We start from the raw sequence: 19,528 nt of genomic DNA, 5'->3' as shown, positions 1-19,528 counted from the left end.
TCTAGGAAAGAAGAGAAGAAACACAACAAACACCAAACTCTTATTTCCTCTCTCATCTCTGCACTGGCAGGTGGCGTATGCCTTCCAATTTCTTTTTAAAGCCATCAGCTGGGAAAAATACAAACTGAGCAAGCAGCAGACCCCCACTGCAAGCCTTTGCTCTAAGAAGGCAAGTAGGATTCCCAGTGGCCAGCGCAGACGGCGGCGATCAGTGTCAACCAGGCCGCCCGCCCGCCGGTTGATTGCTTACCAGTTGGATTTAAACCCGCTCCGACGTGGGGGCGTGGTCTAGGCGGAGTCTCGCGGCCCGGGTGGGCGGGGAGGGGGCGGGGATCCCGGAGGCTCTGCGCCGTGTGGGAAAGACCTGGGCTCCGGGAGCAAGCTTCTGTCTCTTTAAATGCCAGGGGCTGCGCTCCCGCCCGGGGAGCCCGGAGCCGGATCTACAATCCCGTCCCTCCCGCTCCGGCGCTTGTTGCTCGCCGGGTCCGGAGCTGCCGCCGCCGGGCAGCCTGGCTGCTTCCTTCTCCGCCTTCCCGCGTCCCACCTACCCCCGAGAGCAGGTTGAGGGGGAACAGCAGTCCCTGCAGGAGGGAGGGGGTCGGTGTAAACAGGTATTGCCCCCCACCTTCATATCTTGGGGCGCTACGTACCCGCGGGGGCAAGACATGCGTCGCTTCCCGCTGCCCAGCCTCGCTGCCACCCGCGCCTGGAGAGGAGGGATTGCGGATCCCACACCTGCAAACTCACCCTAGAAGTCTCAAGGTGCGGTTGGGGGGGAGGGAGGGGTAAACTCCCCAAGGCCTCCACCTCTCTGCGGGTGAGTTTTCACAGGTAACCCGAAGCCCTAGGGCAGGCGCGCGGGGGAGGGGCGGGCGAGACGGGTGGAGAGAGCGCCGCAGGTGAGCCAGGTAGGGTGGCTCACCTGCCCCGGCCGATCTGCGGGATCCTCGCCGGTTTCCCCGAGGATGGAGGCCTGGGGGGCGTCTCAGGGGCTAAGTTAGGGCCCAGGGGTGAAAGGAGGATGAAGAAAAGGGGGATTGGAGTAAAGTTTCTCGTCTTTACTCCCTCCTGCCTGGGCTCGGCAGGTAGGGCGCCGGCGGAAGCTGTTGGAGCTGCTGATGCAATGGGCTTTTGCCCGGGCGAGGTGAAGTGCTGGGGGCGGGGTAGAGCTAGAGTTGCCCGGCCTCCTGTGACCGTGACCCTAGAGGTGGAGAAATGAGGGAAGGCTCGCCGCAACCGAGCCTCCCCGTAAAATGGCTCCAGCTGCTGGGCCCCCAGCCATTCTTCCTTCTCTTAAGAAATCGTCCCTTTCACGGAGGGTCCTACATGGCTTCCTTGCTTTCCTCTTCCAACAGGTGGCCTCAGCCCCTGTCCGGGGACCCGTGCCAATGACCCTAGTGGTGGTTTCGCTTTCTACCCTCTCGGCTGTGTGAACGTGTATCCGCAGCGTGATGGGCAACCAGGTGGAGAAACTGACCCACCTAAGTTATAAGGAAGTTCCCACGGCCGACCCGACTGGCGTGGACCGTGACGACGGGCCTCGCATCGGGGTCTCCTACATTTTCTCCAACGACGATGAGGACGTGGAGCCGCAGCCGCCGCCCCAGGGGCCGGATGGCGGCGGCGGCGACGGCTTCCCCGACGGCGGCGACGGACCACCACTGCCGCCGCCGCAGCCGTACGACCCGCGGCTGCACGAAGTGGAGTGTTCCGTGTTCTACCGCGACGAGTGCATCTACCAGAAGAGCTTCTCGCCGGGCTCCGCGGCGCTGAGCACCTACACGCCCGAGAACCTGCTCAACAAGTGCAGGCCTGGCGACCTGGTGGAGTTCGTGTCGCAGGCGCAGTACCCGCACTGGGCTGTATACGTGGGCAACTTCCAGGTGGTGCACTTGCACCGGCTGGAAGTGAGCAACAGCTTCCTGACCGACGCGAGCCAGGGCCGGCGCGGCCGCGTGGTGAACGACCTGTACCGCTACAAGCCACTAAGCCCGGGCGCCGTGGTGCGCAACGCGCTGGCACACGTGGGCGCCAAGGAGCGCGAGCTGAGCTGGCGCAACTCCGAGAGCTTCGCCGCCTGGTGCCGCTACGGCAAACGCGAGTTCAAGATTGGCGGCGAGCTGCGCATCGGCAAGCAGCCCTACCGGCTGCAGATCCAGCTCTCCGCGCAGCGCAGCCACACTCTCGAGTTCCAGAGCCTGGAGGACCTGATCATGGAGAAACGGCGCAACGACCAGATCGGGCGCGCGGCGGTGCTGCAGGAGCTCGCCATGCACCTACATCCGGCCGAGCCGGACGAGGGCGACAGCGATGCGGCGCGGACTACGCCGCCTCCCGGGCGCCCCCCTGCGCCCGGACGGGAGGAAGAGGCCCGAGAGGCGGCGGTGCACTGAGGCTCGAGCCGAGTGCTAAGCCTTGAGAGGGAGCCGTTCGCCGCGGCCGCCACCCCCTCCCTCCTCTCACTCCCTCCTCCAGCACCTTCGGGGCCCCATCTGGGCTCCTGGGCCCTTTGGGAAAAGGAGAGGTGGCGAATTGCGCAGCCAGCTGTGGCTTGAGCTTTTATCTTGGACGGAGGAGGAAGAGGGAGCAGGTAGGAGCACTTTGCCCGGGGCGGGGGGAGGGGGGCACGTCCTGCCTGCCCGCTGGCTCTTTCTTTCTTTCTGAGGTGGGCCAAAAGGTGGACTTGCCTGACACTTCATCCCTGCTGGCCCGGGCTCCAAAATCGACCCTTAAGCACTCGCCCTCGGGGGTGGAGGGAAGTTCGGAGTACTAGGGCCGGCCGTTGCCTACCCCCCCCCCCCCAGCCCTACTTCCTCCCCTCCTCTGAAGGCCTGAAGGGTGCCCTGTACTGCGGCCCGGGTGGCGGCGCCCCGCCAGCTCGGAGAGCTACAGATCTGCTACCGCCACTCCCCAGGGGTGTGTGTGGTACCTGGGAAGCTGGGGATTCCTGGGGTGTAAGGCCGGAGACCAGGCCCAGGTCAGGGAGCAGCAGACTACAGCAGGGCAGGCCCCGCCCGTGAAGGGTGATAAATAGTTGGGTAAACTTGGGCTACAAAACAAAGACTTTGCTACCTCCCCCCTCACACCCCCGCCCGCAAGTAATTCATCATCTGGCGCTGGCTTCTAGCAGAGTCTCCTGCTCCTTCCTGCTCCAGCCACCACTTCCCAGGTTCCAAGTAAATCATTGTCACCGACCAGCTAGGGGAAGGATTCAATTATGGTTCTGTTTTGCCGCCTTTGTTTCTCACCTGCTATCGTGGGCACTTGCAGCCTCCTTGTTATCAAAGGAAGGAATAGCCCTTTGTGTCTCAGATCTAATTAAACCTGCTTGGCTGTGTTCCTCGGCAGGTCACCCAGGGGCTTGGCTGGTGCCACCCCATAAAGTATCCACTACAGAAGCCGCCAAATGGGGTTGCCCTGGCAGGGATTAGTTAATCTCCCACCCATCACCCTAACCCCCTTCCTGAACAGTGAAGGTAACCTTTTTTAAAATGTAAGGCTTTGGTGGTGGGCCTGTAATTTTTTTTTTTTCCTCCTCACTGTTCCTCCCCCCTCACTTTCGCTTTTATTCTGCCCCGGATAAAATCTTAGGCTTGAAGTGGGTTCAAGGACAAGGTGTTTGTTTCGCTAGCCACACCTGATGCAATTTAATTCAAGATGCAAAGTTTTGTTCTGTTGCAGCAGTGTCTTTGATCCTTGGAGAACACCCCTTCAGAGCGCTTTTGCAATTCAGAGGGGTGACAGCCATCACAAATTAAATGCCACCTGGTGTAGTCAGCACCAAATCTGGTGACAGTCCTAAGGCACGGGTTAGGGTTGTGAGATCTGTCAGCCACAGGCTGGCCTATACCGTTTGGATCTGCTGCTGATCCTGTGTGCTTTACTGTGGGACTTTTAGAGCATTTTTACAACCCATCTCTTATATTCCTGTGAGCTCTTTGGTAGTGTATGCCCTTGATTTCACAGTTCTTCTCTGCTGCACATTGGCATTGCTAATGCCGTCTCAAAAGTTGAGTGAAGTTTTTCTTTCTCTTGGGAATCCTTATAGATGACACTAAACAAGTCCTTTTGTGAATGAATTCTCACAGTTGGATTGGAATTCTGTGTGAACATCCTATAGTGGTCCTTGGGCCTTCTCCCCCGGGGATTTCTAACTCATGGCAACAAGACTTGAAGGATGTCCTGGTATACTTTTTTCAAACTTGGAAGCTGAGGCCATAATTTTTAAAAGCCTAGACCGTCGTAGCACCTCAATATGAAATCATTTAATTTCAGGGACATTAGCTGTGTTCCCTGTTCTCACAAGGATCACCAAACAGGTCCTGTCACTTTGCTAAAGATGAACCACACTCAGCCCTGGTCTGGAACTTTGGAGAGCTACCAGTCACCTGTGGAGATGTAGATCTAGTTTTCCATGCTTAATAATGTCACAGTTTCATGTCTACATTCTTTTGCTCATGGAAAAGCTGAGCAAGGTAAGAGACCTTTAGGAGAGCCTAACATACCTAACAGATCTGGATTTTCTTTTATGCTTAACGCAGTAGTCGAAAGACCAATGTGCGGACAGCCAGAAGGAGAACAGCAGAACAGCACTTCCTAGCAGTTTTGGGCTGGCTAGCCAGCTAGCTCTTTCACTCCCCCATCTCTGTGTCCCTCCTTTGCCCTCAGTTGGAAAGTGAATGTCATTGGTCACATGGAGGTAACAGCAGTGACAGTCTGTTAAAAAGGAACTGCTTTTTTGTTTGTTTTTAAGTTTTTATTTATTTATTTTGAGAGAGCGAGCACGAGCGGGGAGGGGCCGAAAGTGAGGGAGAAAGAATCCCAAGCAGCCTCCGCACTGTCAGCGCGGAGCCTGACACAGGGCTTGAACCCTCGAAGCCATGAAATCATGACCTGAAGTGAAACCAAGAGCCCCCCGGGCGCCCCAAAGGAACTGCTTTCTGTGAGAAGTCTCAACTTGAAGGAAGAACTTGTGAAATCCGCGCCCATTGTATCATTCTGCCTCCAGAGAAGAGGTTTTTGTGAAAATGAACCGGACGAGAAAATCTATCTGTTCCGGATACGGCTTTCCCATGTAACGCATGTGTCTTTACTGGCTACCCGTGAAGTGAGGTGTGTAAATACAAAGAAGGATTTCACTGGAAGTTTTGTTAGGGTTCTCATGCTTTAAAGGAACAACCAACCAACGAAGGCTCCAAGAAAGGGGGACTCCATCGACTCCGCTCTCTCCTCAAGGTGGCAGTGTTGTGGATAAGTGAGTTCTTCATGTCCAGGCTATGGCTACATCTGGCACTTTAAAAAAAAAATAGATATATTTAATAATTTCTGTTTCTCCCTTGTAATAAGACTTCAGAACTATCTGGCGCTGTGAAGTATGTATGTTCTCTGAAAGAAAGAAATATTGATTCTGACGTTCTTGAGAAGCTGTGGCAGGGATGAACAGGGCCGCGGACCGGACCGAATACTAAAAAGTAATGAAACAAATTCTATTTTCTTATTTGAGCAAATATTTTATTGAGACTGCTTCTGTATGTCAGAGAAGCCCACAACTTCAGCTACACGACTTTTTGTATTGAAAGACCTACTTTTTGTAGCTTTTATTCCACATGTGATTTCAAATGACTTTATAGCACTAAAATGCCTAGCAGAAGACTTTACACCAGACCTTTAAGAAAGTTTTTAGTTTTTATGAAAAAAATGACACTTCGGTGGTTAACACTTCTCGTGTCTTTGGTGCTTCTGGCCCTAAGAGCACCACTAGACAACACGACAACCACATGGAAACATATTTTTGGAAGCAAAACTTTAATTTTATATGACATATGCTATGGAGAGTGAAGAAAATTTAATGCTACTTGTTTTCTATTTTTTTTTCTTAAGATGGAATTCACTGTGTCGAAGACTCTTGATATTATGTGATTGTCTAACCATTTTTAAAAATATAAATGAGAATAAAATCTCTTGTGATCATGGTCCTTGAATGGTTTTGTTTGAAAAGTTATGTTTTATTTGTGAATTTTTTTTTTTTCAAATCGTGGTAGCTATGAACTTGACTGGTTTATTCAGATTTTCACTATGTTCTCTTCTTAGCTCTAATTCCTGTGACCCATGGGGAATTCCTTTGACTAATGCGGTAAATTCTCTGTGTGTTTTATTTCCTGGTGAATTGTGTAAACTGTATTTTTGTTGAAGATTGTACGTTAAATCAATGTTACATTCTCATACCACTTCTTGAGAAGGAGGTTCCGATTTGAAAGTGTATCATTTCCTTCAAAATGAAGGGCAGTGTTTAGTTAAATAAAAGACTGATGACCTCTTTTGAACTACTTCCTCTTCACTATCTTATTAAAATAAAATCTGTCAAGTCCTTTTGAAAAGCGCTCTGAGGGTTTCCAATAAACCATCCATTAGTGTTAACTGAATTTATATTTTTTTCCCACTTGTGTACCTTCTTCTGCCATATGCGGTCCAAAATCAAGCTGCAATTTTTCTGAGAATGTTACTGTGTTTCATCGTTACGTTGTTCGGTAAACATTTTGATGAATTCATTTAGTGACAAAGCCCTCCCATTGCTTCTAGGTTATCAGTGTTCATGAAAAATGTCTCATAAACATAAATTTTCTGAGCGCATTGATTTTCAGAATCAATGGGAACATTGCTGATCACTACGCTCCCTTGTTGGAGTCTACACTGGGGCATTTTGGTATTAAGATCAGTTGCATCTTAAGTAGTTTCAGAGTCTCAGACAAAGGGAGTGGCTCATTGGGTAGCTGAATTACAGAAAATGGGCAAATGTGACCATATGGCCCTGTTGGCATAGTAAGGAGGCAGGTGCCAGCAGTTGGTAGAGGAGCAGATGTGGCATCTGGGACTGGTGTGTGGGAGGTGGCCAGCACCTGAAACCATTGCCACAGACCTGTGAGATTCAAAAGCCTGGGCTTTGTCAACAGGCTCCTATGAAAAATGTAAATAGGAAGAAAGGTGAATGCAGAAGGGAGTAGGAAGCTCCATGGCGGGGAGCCCATTTATCCCCAGAGTGGGAGTCCTTAATTTATCATGGTTCTCACTGCACAAAGTAAAGGGAGGGGACCCTAATACAGGATGTGCATTTATACTTGGGTGATCTTGGTGTAGGCTGCTGTTCTCATTTCCTCTAAGTGGACTGAGCCTGCCTAATGTAGGAAAATGACATGTTTGGAGGCATTTAAAAGGACCTCCAAAATGAACAGGCCCAGAATATGTGCAGAAGGGCTTTTATTTCCTTTTACTGAATTAACTGGGAAAACTGCTTATTGAACGAATGTAGCAATTTTATCTGCAGAGTAGATGCAAGAGTGATTAGGGTATATTTGCGAGCACAACAAGATACTACTAGCTATTTATGAAGGGCTGGAGGATGTTGAGCTCTAGTCTAGGTACTAGAACACAGGTTACAAGCAACACCTTGAGAGATAGTCCCTGCCCTGGAGTTTGTTTCTCAGGGCAAATCAATTTCACACCTATGTTTAGGACAGATTCTAATCAAAGATAGCCCTGGAAAGTGCTGATGGTTGGTAGGTCTTCAAAGAAAGCAGATGGGTGTAGGGTTTGGTTTTTTTTTGTTTTTTTTTTTTAATTTTATTTTTTTTAATTTACATCCAAATTAGTTAGCATTTAGTGCAACAATGATTTCAGGAGTAGATTCCTTAGGGCCCCTTACCCATTTAGCCCATCCACCTTCCCACAACCCCTCCAATAACCCTCAGTTTGTTCTTCATATTTATGAGTCTCTTCTGTTTTGTCCCCCTCCCTGTTTTTGTATTATTTTTGTTTCCCTTCCCTTATGTTCATCTGTTTTGTCTCTTAAAGTCCTCATATGAGTGAAGTCATGATTTTTGTCTTTCTCTGAGTAATTTCACTTAGCATAATACCCTCCAGTTCCATCCACATAGTTACAAATGGCAAGATTTTCATTCTTTTTGATTGCCGGGTAATACTCCATTGTATATATATACCACATCTTCTTTATCCATTCATCCATCGATGGACTCTTTCCATTAATTTCTACTTGGGCTCTTTGCATGCTTTGGCTATTGTTGATAGTGCTGCTATAAACATGGGGGTGCATGTGTCCCTTCGAAACAGCACACCTGTATCCCGTGGATAAATGCCTACTAGTGCAATTGCTGGGTCCTAGGGTAGTTCTATTTTTAGTTTTTTGAGGAACCTCCATATTGTTTTCCAGAGTGGCTGCACCAGCTGGCATTCCCATGGGTGTAGGTTTAGTTGAAGTACTCCCTTCGGAGAATTCAGACCAAAATTGTACAAATGATGGCAAAAAGGAGGTAACTAATAAAATACTCTCAAAGTACTTAACCGGGAGGCTTCTAAATTCCCAGTGCCTAACCTACAAAGATAAACCAGATCCATAGTTTCTGTCCTCAATGTAACTTACATTCTGACAGGTAAGGCAGGTAACTACTTGCCAAAAAGGAATTCACAGTAAGGAATTTCATTTCAGTCAATGGGAATGTACAGGGTATATAAAAGAGGATCTCTCCATCAATGAGTCAGTGGAGGCTTCCATGAAGAAGCATTTATGCTGAACTCTGGAAGAGGTGCAGGAGAGAGCCAGGGGCTTCAGAGTGTGCACAGGTTACATTAATTCGGTGGGGGGTGGGGAAGTCTGGGGAGTGAACAAAAGAATGTTGAGTGCTCTCAGAATGGCTTTGCTTCATACTCCAGTAGGACAAAGCAGAGAGAGTTTGAGTGAGTGAATGAATTTGGGGATTGGGTTTGCTAGAGTAGAAAGCCTTCCTATCATCTAAAGGTACTGTCATAGCTCTGGTTTGAATAGGGTCAGGCAGCAGTGGGTTTAGGATGGAATGAAAAGTGGGAGCAAGTGAGTGATACTGTCTTTCCCTCTCCCAGAACTCAATTGCCAGCCAGGTTATGAAGTAGAGTGAATTTCGGTCTTTTCCCTGATGCTATAATAAGTCTTTGATGCCTTGCTTGTGAAGTGTGGCCATAAATGACTCAGAAGATGAGCTCTGCTACTTTTGGGGAGAAACTTGTACAATAATGTAATTAACCCCCAAGATTTGATTGTCTTGATAGGTGCATTTTTTTTTTTTAAACCTCATAACTGAGGATTCTCAGTAGTTGGGCTAAACTGGAGGTAGAGGGGCGCCTGGGTGGCTCAGTCGGTTGAGCATCCGACTTCAGCTCAGGTCATGATCTCACAGTTCGTGAGTTCGAGCCCCGCATCGGCCTCTGTGCTGACAGCTCAGAGCCTGGAGCCTGCTTCAGATTCTGTGTCTCCCTCTCTCTCTGCCCCTTCCCTGCTCATGCTCTGTCTCTCTCTGTCTCAAAAATAAATAAACATTAAAAAAAAATTTTAAATAAAAAATAAACTGGAGGTAGAGAGTCTGACCTAGGTAACAAAGAACTGAATAGTGGTTAAGGCCTGACTGTCAAACTACCTGGGTTTCTCTCCTCTGCGCTCTGCTTACTATGAAGCTCGTAATCTTAAGCTTCGTGGGAGAAGTTACATACTTGCTTGGAAGCTTTAGTTTATCTTCTGTACAGTGTGGCTTACAACGGTGGTCAATTCATTTCAGTCATTCTTGGAAAATAAATATATAGTGTGTATAATAACATAATCGGACTAAAATAATAGTATCTACTTCAAATGGCTGTAAGCACAAAATGAAACATGCACATAAAAGTGCAGATCAATAGCTATTATGATTGACTGGAGAAAATCTAGGATATTGTATGTGTTGAAAACCTTATTCAGAATGAAGTGACTCTCTGGGAGAGAGATCTTCCCTTTAGTTCTGGAGAATTTCTCAGCTAGATACAAGAAATTGGTAAGGTAAAGAGATAACTAATTAATACTTTAGTTGTCTCACTACTGCTATAGCATTTGAAATGTTTTCTTGAGCTTTGATTTTTAGTAGATGAACCGTTTAACTTGTTAATACGTTTTATTACGTTTACTCATTAATTCAACAAATATTTCCAAAGAACTTTTAAGGTACTAAGGTGTTGGAGAGCTGAGGAGGAATTAGAAGTGATTGTGTGGTGAGAATATTAACACTGATGAGGTCACCTTGTCCACAATGTCCAGTTTGAATCATCACAACAGCCTTTCTGGACAGATGCTCAGATCTCCATTTTATAGTTGAGGAAACAGGTTTAGAGAAATGAGGCGATTTATCCGTGGTCACATAGCTAATAAGCTACAGCTTCTGGCCTGGAACAGGAATGCTGGTCTCCAAAGCCCCAGGCTAGGACTCCCCCACTAGAAGATCATCTGGTCACTCCCCACTTTTGGCTGCCCCTCCCTCCTTACCCAAAAAGAATACATAGAACATTCTTCTGCTCCCACATTTGGCTTGTTGCGTTATCTGAGTAGCAGGTAGATTTTCATCCTGTTGTAGCAACTCTGAGGGCAGTGTGACCCTGGAAGCCAGAAGAGTCAGGAAGAGGGGAAGCAGCTCTCACAAGAGAGATTTTAAATCCTTATAGTGAGTAACGATCACCAGCCCTGGGTGAATGTTGACCATCCCCTAATTACCTCCACACTCCCTGTGGCTGAGCATTGTGACAGTCCTACTGAAACTGTCCCTCTCTGTGCTTCTGTGACTCCCTTTCCCCCTTAAGGCCAAAGTCAGGTCACACAGGCCGACTTCATATCATGGCTCCAGCCCCTGGCTTGCTATGTGGCCAGTGGGCAAGTGAATAACTTCTTGAAGCCACTTTGACGGACCTAAAAATTGGAGCTAGTAGGACGCTGTACTCCATAGGTCTGTTTACCGGCTTACATGAGATAACGTAAATCAAGTGAGTGCATCATGGAGCATGTAGGTATGGAGTGGTGGCCATATTGGCTCTGCCACAAATGGTGTGGCTACAAGCATGATATATGACCTTGAACAAGTCCCTTTACCACACCAGGACCCTGAATTTAGGACTCCCAACAGCAGTCCATGACAAGATTCCAAGTACAACTTTATCCTTTGAGATGGTTCTAGAAGTTGCTAGTTGCTTTAATTGATTATAATTAATGAATACTTATTCCTTGGCCATAGCCCTAAACCTCATTCATGTAAAAAATTAATATGTAAAAAAATTACTATGTAAATGTAAAAAAGTAATACTAGGATGACTGAACTTCAGGGAGTACTTTTATTATGAAAAGTAGAGACTATATAATGTTTTTATGAACCAGCAAATTTTGTTACAATATTTAATGTTAGAAACCAAATCTGGGCCATTGATGAGGTAAAAGGCAATGATAAGAGTAAATCTGTATCTCCTTTAGAAATAGTATTTCCTAGAGTAAGTTTTTTGTTGCTGTTCCATTTTTAATTTTTTTTAATTTTGCTCTTTGAACACTGATTTTTTTTTTCTTTTTTTTTTGCACGCTAGGGTACACTTCGCTATCTGGCTCTACTGTTGGTGGATACATCAAAGCCCACGGAGAGAGAATTCTCTTGTATCTCGATGGATACACATGATTTATTCTACTTTATTCTAATGGGGTCTATTTCTTTTTATATTTCAGTAAGAGCAAGGTTGTTCATAAAGCCATAAAGCATCAAACGGTGGCAGTTCTTTGTGCTGACATCTCTTTTAGTACTTTAAAAAAAAAACTTAATAGACTTTATTTTTTAGAGCAAAATTTATTTTTTAGGTTCACAGCGAAATTGGGTGGAAAGCACAGAGTTCCCGTATCCCTCCTCTCCCAACCACAAAGCCTCCCCCAGGGTCAGCATGACTATCAGTTTCGCACATTGTTCCACTGGATGAGCCAACGTTGACACATCATTAGCAACCATAGTTATGTTAGGTCTCACTCTTTGTGTTGTGCATTCTATGGTTTTGAAAAGTATATCCACCATTCTAGTATCTGGGAATAGTTTTATGCAAGACATGTCTCCTTCCTTTCTTTCTGTCCCAAGCTAAGAATTGGACTATTTTCAGCTCTTTATCAAGCCTTAAGGGACACTTCTCTGCAGGACCCTTCTGTTTTCTTTGCCATTCCGAATGATGCCTCTGGCTAGCATTGTGTTCATTCATTCTTTACGTATTGAGGCTGACCAGGCAACCTGCTACCCACTGGGGCTAGAAAGAGGAATACCACGAGGTCCCCGTGTCCAGGTGCCTACCCGCATTCCGCTGAGCAAGACAGGCACATAGTAAATAGGACGGAGAACGGGCAGGCTCCAGGCATTATAGCAGCACTGGCAAGGGGTGGGGGTGTTAGCAGCTAACCCCATGTGGTGGGGGTAGGGAAGGGGGGCCAGAATGAGCTTCCTAGGCAAAGTTAAGTAGATAGGAGGAAGTCTTATCAGAGGAAGGTTCTGACATAATCCTGCTCCCATCTCATCAACCCTTTATTTTGGGAGCAAAACACACATCTGTCTCTGTACGAGGTTGGGGGAGTGGGGGGACATGAGAACAAATACTATAAATTGCTTAGTAATTCCTTTTTTTCTTTTTTGTAGCGCGGATACAGATTTCAGCCAACCAGGGCACATTATTGAAAGCATAATTGCACGGCGTTAAAAGTGTTCTGTTCTCTTTAGCCCCATCCTCCAGCTACCTTTAGGCATAACCAAGCAGTTCCAACACAGTTGAGGTTGAGGCTGCTTTCTCTGTGTTTCAAGGGAGCTGAGAGGCTCTCATTGGAAAGGGAGTGGAGAGCATTGCCCGGCGCTGGAGTCAGGCCTGGGTTGTCAGCCCAGCACCTCCCTTTTCTGTGCCACTTGGGCAGATGGCCTCGCCTGGCTTGGGAGACCGGGGTGTATTCATTTGTAAAGGGGGAATGATGTGTTACCCACCACGCGGGGTTATGGAGTACCTGGTAATAGACAGAAATCACTGGGAAGTAGTCCTGGGAGAAAGCTTGATGATCAGGGATTGGTGGCTGTCATTACCCATTTTCCCCTTTTCCCTTTTGCCCTGTGTGCACGACTCACCCGAAACCCACAGATGAATTTAGGATTGGAGCAAGTTGAGCCAAAGAAACTTAACCAGAGTTAAGATGGTCAGAGATGATGTGACATTTAGTTTTGTAATGGTTAAAACTCTCTGGCTCCAGGTGTTTGAAGAAAATCATAAATAGATGTGCACATACATGTATGCTCACATGCACACACACCCCAACGAGCCAAGGCATCATTTCATCGGAATCTTTAGTTTCTCCCCAACCCGACAACGTAGGAGGTGAAGCTCAGGCTTTGACATCATCATATCCTCATAAAGCTGTAACTGTTTTATTACCTCCCGGGTTAGTGCCTCTCTCTGCCTGCCCTTTAAGCCTATGAATATTTTTTTATTAATATAATTTTATTACTTTTTTTTTACAGTTCAAAAATAATATGTGCTTAAAAGAAGTTCAAATAGCAAAGTCTATAAAGTAAAAGAAAGGACATCTTCCATTGCCTTTTTTCACCTTGTTCCACGTGTGACCAGGGGTTATCAATATTACATGTGTTGTGTATTCCTTCTAGAATTTTTTCTATGAATATTCAGATATGCTTAGCTGCCCAGTTTTTTTAATTAGCTCATGCTACCCATATTACTGTGATAGTTCTATTTTTCACTCGTTAATAAATCCAAACCTTCATATTAGTACATAAAGTTTCTAGAATGTTCTTTTTAAATAGCTCTTTAATATTTCATAGTAAAAAGTTTCTGTTTCTTATTTATGCGTTTTTTCCTTAATGTGCATTTCAACTATATCCATTTTTTCTTAATTATAAATGATACAAACATTTTTGCTATACATGTTCTTGGCATGTATGGGAGTGTTTCTTTAAGGAATTTTTTTAAGTGTTTATTTTTTGAGAGAGAGAGAGAGAGAGAGAGAGTGAGCGGGGTAGGGGCAGAGAGCGACCCAGAATCCAAAGCAGGCTTCAGGCTCTGAGCTGTCAGCACAGAGCCTGATGTGGGGCTTGAACCCACAAGCTATGAGATCATGACCTGAGCCAAAGTCAGACGCTTAACTGACTGAGCCACCCAGGCACCCCCGTATGGGAGTATTTCTGAAGGACATAATCATTGAAGTGAAATTTCTGGATTAAAGGTTATGCAAAATGTAAATTTTGATAGGAATGACCACGTGACCCTCTAAAAAAGATTGTGCCAATTACAGTAAAGCTGTTTGAAAAATGTTCGCTTACTTACAGGTGAAAAATAGTACATTGTTGTTTGAGTTTCTATGGGAGTTTTATTTTTTACCGCCCCAGCTAATCTCATTGGTATCTCCAAGAATTCAAATCAGCGGTTTACAGTGTTATTCCATTACAGTGTTATTCTCTCCAAAGCACTTGGTTATTGAGTGGGCCTGACAAATTCCAGAGTTTACTATGTGAACTTGAGCAAACCAAAACTGTGCTTTTAAAAATGTTAATCGGAGTGTGCAACATGCTGCTTTACACACTTTAGTGGCTTCCAGTGGTGCTTAGAATAAAATCTAAGTTCTTTACCGTGACCTGTTGGCCTGCACAATCCGGCCTCTGCTTAGCTGCCAACTTCACTTCTTATCACTCCTTCTTGCAACTGTATTCCAGCCTCACAGTCCTATATTTTTTTCCCTAAACACACCAAGGTCTTTCTAACTTGCTTTAGAACAGTATTTTCAGACACTCTATCGACCTGCAATAAGAAATGAACTGTGTCATAACTAAATGCCTACATATATGTATGTGTGTGCCTGTGTGTGTATATATGTGTGTGTGTGTACATATCTGAAACTAAATTTGACCAAACAATTCCTAACTGCACTGTGATACCATGTCGCAAGAGGGTGCAGAATCATGGCTCCCCAAAGCTGTCTGCACCCTAATGTTTTCTGACTCATTGAAATCCTGAAATTGAAGATTCACTCGTAAGGGGAAAAAATATCCAGAGCCTCATAGTTTCACCTCTTTACAGATCACTTTAGACAAACGTTTCATTTGAATGCCTGTCACCTCCTTAGCCTTTCCTTCAGAAGTGCACGTGTTCACTACACGTTTGGAGCTTACAGACCTGGGCGAGGCATGATAGGGAGATGTGAATTGTGTTATGAGGCATGTATAATGCTTCAATAGTCATGTTGGAAGAATCAGATTAAAGAGTTGAAAGACACTTGAAAGTAATAAGGATAAAATGAGACATTCAACTGTGAGATGTAGCTAGGGACAAGAGGACATTTGAGCCACCTTCATCATCTCCCTCTAGCAATGAAAACACTAATTTAATGTGTTGATAATGTTATGCATTGCTAAAGCATGTTTCACAGGTTATTGAATTAAATCTCTGCACCCTCTCTTTAAGATACGATTACCATCCTCCTTGAATAGGTGTAGAAATTGAGCTTCTGAGAAAAGGAAATAAAATGCTCACTGAGCACATACTATGCTCCAGACCCCATGGTTGCAGCCTTACAAGTGGTATTTCATTTAATCTCCAGTATAACCTGGGAGGTTGCCACGGTGATTCTTATTTTAATATGAAGTCATGATTTGTCCAAGATGGCTGACCTGTGAAATGGGCCAAACAAGATTCAGCCCACAGTTATCTGACTGGAAATGCAAGCATTTCCAGGTCACACAATCACAAAAGCTTGTCTTCAGATTTCCTCGGTGCTGCTGAAAGTTGGCGAGGTGGAACATTCCACCTATACCTTCTTCAGTGGCCCCTGGTACTCTGAAAACGGAGTCAATGAAGGCAAGAAACTGAACAATCCAACTGACAGATGACCAAGAGCTGAGAGAGGACAAAGCCCTCTGTACAAAGGGCTATGATTTTTTTTTTTTTACTTGAACTTATTATTTGGGCAGAATTTCAAAGTTGCTTCAATACGCATAATGCAAAAGAAACTCTTATCTACCCTTGATGCAGATTCATCTTTTGTCAGCATTTTGTTCCATTTGCAAAATGGGAGTGGGATACATGTTTTTAATGTCATTCTTGCCAAGGACTCCGTGAGTCTAGCAGCTCTGTTATTCCTCATAAGAAGTGTCCTGCCGCCCATCTCTCTTACTCGTCCTTTCCCACCCATGTTCTCAGCTTCAGTTTTGCACTATTGCCCAGGATTTCCTGCTCTCACCCATCGGAGGTGCATGGCTGGCTCTGGCATGGGCCAGCAAGAATCCAGATCGCTGGTCTACCACTTACTACTATTGTAAGTTTCAGAGAGGCAGTTTCCTCGTCGAAAGAAGGGGCCTGAGGTGGCCCCTTCCAGAGTGTTTGTGAAGATTATGTGGAATCATGTGAGAGAAACAAAGTTTCGCCACAGCACCAAGCAGAGTAAATTCCCCTATAAATGCAAAACTCACATTGCCAAGGACCCCTATTTCATCCTGTAGCCATTTGAACAGCCTAGCAGATGTTAAAATCTTAAAACACTTCCATAGCAGTTGATAAATATCTGCTTCCCCAAAACCTGCCCCTCATCCCCTCAGCACTCCCACCTTCCTGGCTACCTTGCCGCTGCCCTGGGACCCCCCCCCCCCCCACCACAACATCCCCAAAGACTAACAGGTACACGCCTGCAGAGTTGGGGCCTCCAGCACTCGGCTGAAGTTCTATGTGCACCACTTTGATTGGTTGATGACTGCTGAAAAATGTTAATATCACTGCAGAATATTAGCTTAAGTACCTATAAATACTACCACCCCCATTTACAAATGACGAAGGAAGTTGAGGGAAGGAGGGAGTAACTTTGCCCAATGTCACACAACTGATAATGACTTCAGCCTGAGACTATTTAATTTCCAAAACCTTATCCAGTCCCCACAGAGTAGAGTCCCAGCCTCCAGGCTGGGTTCAGCACCTGTGACCTTGAGCAGGGGACTTCATCTCCTAGAGGGGCAACAGAGTGAGAATGATTCTCTGGCTTCCCTACTTCTCCAGGCATGGAAAAAGTGCTGATCTAGGGAAATTTTCCTTGTCTTTTTGTTCATGGCAAATATTAAGTTCAGTGGTCAGTTTTAGTCCAGAGATCAAACTCAACTTGTTAATTATTCACAGAGTTGATGATAATTCTGCTCTTCTCTTGAAACTGTTGAACCAGTTGGAACAAGCCAGAACTACAAAGCTGGTAAAACTAACTTTTTAAAAATAACTCGTTGAGGCAGAACATAGGAATATTTTTAGAGACAGAATGTGAGCCAATGAAAGCAAAGACACAATGAGAGGAGCATGTCCTTGGGAGCCAGAGAGACACTTATTAGTGGTGTGCTATTGGGCCAGTTATATAATAAGTAATCTGTATTTCATCACTGGGAAAGTAAGAATAAGTCCCTTGAAGACTTATTTAGAGTCGAATACAATGGGTGCAAAGCCCTGAGCTCAATGCCTAGCACCAAGAGTGAGTCAAAATATTTACTAACTTGGATTACAGGCACCTAAAGAAACCAGTCATGGTGAATCAGCATCCCAGAGGCTCTCAGGGGCCCCCCAGCAGGCAAGGGGTTAATGCTTCCTTACTGGATAATGGGGGCAAGGAGGCCATGTACCAAGTAGAACGGAGATCTTTTAGCTACTGTACTCATGTGTCCTGACTGAACAACAGCCTTGGCTGGCAGTAAAAGAAAGTGCTCACCTACCATTCAGTCTAGCCTTCATTATGTGAGAAAGAGGGAAGGGGTAGAGCTAATGATTCGGGGGTGGTTTTTCCCAATGGCACCCGAGGGGTAAAGGGAAGGTTGAAGCCCTTCTCTCTTTCACTTCCCACTCTTACTTCCCACTCTCACTCCCCAGAAACAACAGCTAATAGCAGATTCTTATATCTTTTCCCAGAAATTAATCAATTAGCCTTCTTCCTTCCACACAAATCGAATTATAATATAATAATGGATAATATTTATCACATACTTGCTATGTGCCTGGAAAGATTTTAAGCATCTTGTATGGACTATATGCCATGTAACCCTCATGACAACTCGGTGAAAAAGGTCCTGCTTTTATTTTCATATTTTAGATAGGAAAACAGACCCAGAGGGGTTAAATCACTTGCCTAAAGTCACACAACACTTAGGGATGGGAAGAGAACCCAGGAGGTTAAAAAAAAATCTATCTTATTCTGTTTTGTGCCTGAATAGTATCCATGGGAATGAACCGGAGTTTGTGTGACTTATTGTTGGATATGGAAGTCGTCCAAATCTGTTCTAACAATCACACGGGCATCAAACAAGTTTGTATATGTATCTTTGATGTCTGAACTCTTAATTGATGTCTGCTTTGTGCCATGCACTCTGGGACACTCTTTATTTGTCATTTAGTGCCCACAACTACTCCATGAAATTAGGAATTCTCCCCTTTGCAGGTAACGGACATTGAGACTCCGAACAGTTAAGTAACTTCTCCAAGACCCCAAAGTTCATGATTGGCAGAAAGTGGAATTGAACTCAGGCTCTGAGTTCAGGACCTGTAACATGACTGTTACTATGGAATATACATGGTTGTATATGTATGGATGGCTGTGTATGAAAGTGCCCATGAGGAATTCACGTGTCTACAAGAATATTCTCCTCTTAATACCATTGTCCTTTTATAGTTTTTCATGTACTAATTTCACTGAGACTCCATTTTCATGGAGTTAATAATACCTACTGCTATGGACTGAATTGTGCTCCCCAAAATTCATATGTTGAAGCCCTAACCCCCAGTGTGATGGTGTCTGGAGGTTGGGCGTTTAAGAGGTAATTAGGTTTATGGGGTGCCCAGGTGGCTCCGTCGATTAAGCGTATGACTCTTGATTTCTGCTCAGGTCATGGTCTCACAGTTTGTGAGTTCAAGCCCCACGTTGGGTCCTGTGCTGACAGCATGGAGCCTGCTTGGGATTCTCTGTCTCTCCCTCTCTCTCTCTCTCTCTCTGCCCCTCCCTGCTGTGCTCTCTCTCTCTCTCAAAATAAACATTAAAAAAAAAGAGGCAATTAAGTTTAGATGAGGTCATGATGAGATGAGTGTCCTTATAAAAAGAGACACCAGAGACCCTGCTTCCTGTCTCCACCACGTGAGCACACAGCAAGAAGTCCTTGCAGAGACCCGACCACACTGGCACCCTGATCTTGGACTTCCAGCTTTCAGAACTGTAAGAAGTTTCTGTTGTTTAAGCCACCCAGTCTGCGGTATTTTGATATGGTAGCCAGAATAGACTAATTACCTAACTTATGAAATTGTTTTAAAATTAATACAAACAACTATGGAGTTATCCTATGCCTGGCATTGTTCTCAGAGCATCGCACGTACATTAGTTTCCTAGGGCTTCCATAACAAAATGCCACAAACTAGGTGGATTAAAACAATGGAAATTCATCGTTTCACAGTTTTGAAGGTTAGAAGGTCCAAAGTGTTGACAGGAGCAAACTCCTTTTGAAAGTCTCTGAGGGATGTTCTTCCTTGCCTTTTCCTAGTTTCTGGAAGCCACAGGCATCCCTTGGCTTACGGTAGCATAACTCCAATCTCCATCTCTGTTGTGACATGGCATTCTCCCCCATGTGTCTGTGTCATCACTTAGTTACCTTTTTATAAGGACACTGGTCAT

At 45.5% G+C, this 19,528-nt stretch overlaps 1 protein-coding gene across 15 annotated transcripts in view; it reads left to right on the top strand.

Annotated features, from left to right (window-relative positions):
• Positions 1–396: 396 nt before the first annotated feature.
• The window catches only part of LRATD2 (LRAT domain containing 2), a 135,566-nt gene continuing 116,434 nt past the window's right edge, over positions 397–19,528 (top strand). For 12 of the 15 annotated variants that reach the window (XM_047842453.1, XM_047842448.1, XM_047842452.1 and 9 more), the window contains exons 1-2: positions 398–762; positions 1,356–2,590. In XM_047842453.1, the coding sequence (XP_047698409.1) occupies positions 1,452–2,393 (942 nt within the window). In that variant the 5' untranslated portion in view covers positions 398–762; positions 1,356–1,451 and the 3' untranslated portion in view covers positions 2,394–2,590. Of the gene's footprint in view, positions 818–1,355; positions 2,591–4,541; positions 6,423–11,415; positions 12,082–19,528 lie in introns of those variants that run through there. The other 3 variants (XM_047842461.1, XM_047842458.1, XM_047842455.1) reach the window with 3 other exon arrangements.

Source organism: Prionailurus viverrinus, chromosome F2 (genome assembly GCF_022837055.1).
Source record: "Prionailurus viverrinus isolate Anna chromosome F2, UM_Priviv_1.0, whole genome shotgun sequence".
NCBI lineage: Eukaryota > Metazoa > Chordata > Mammalia > Carnivora > Felidae > Prionailurus > Prionailurus viverrinus.
Note: the sequence above shows the minus strand (reverse complement) of the source record. Positions and strands in the feature narration are given on the sequence as shown.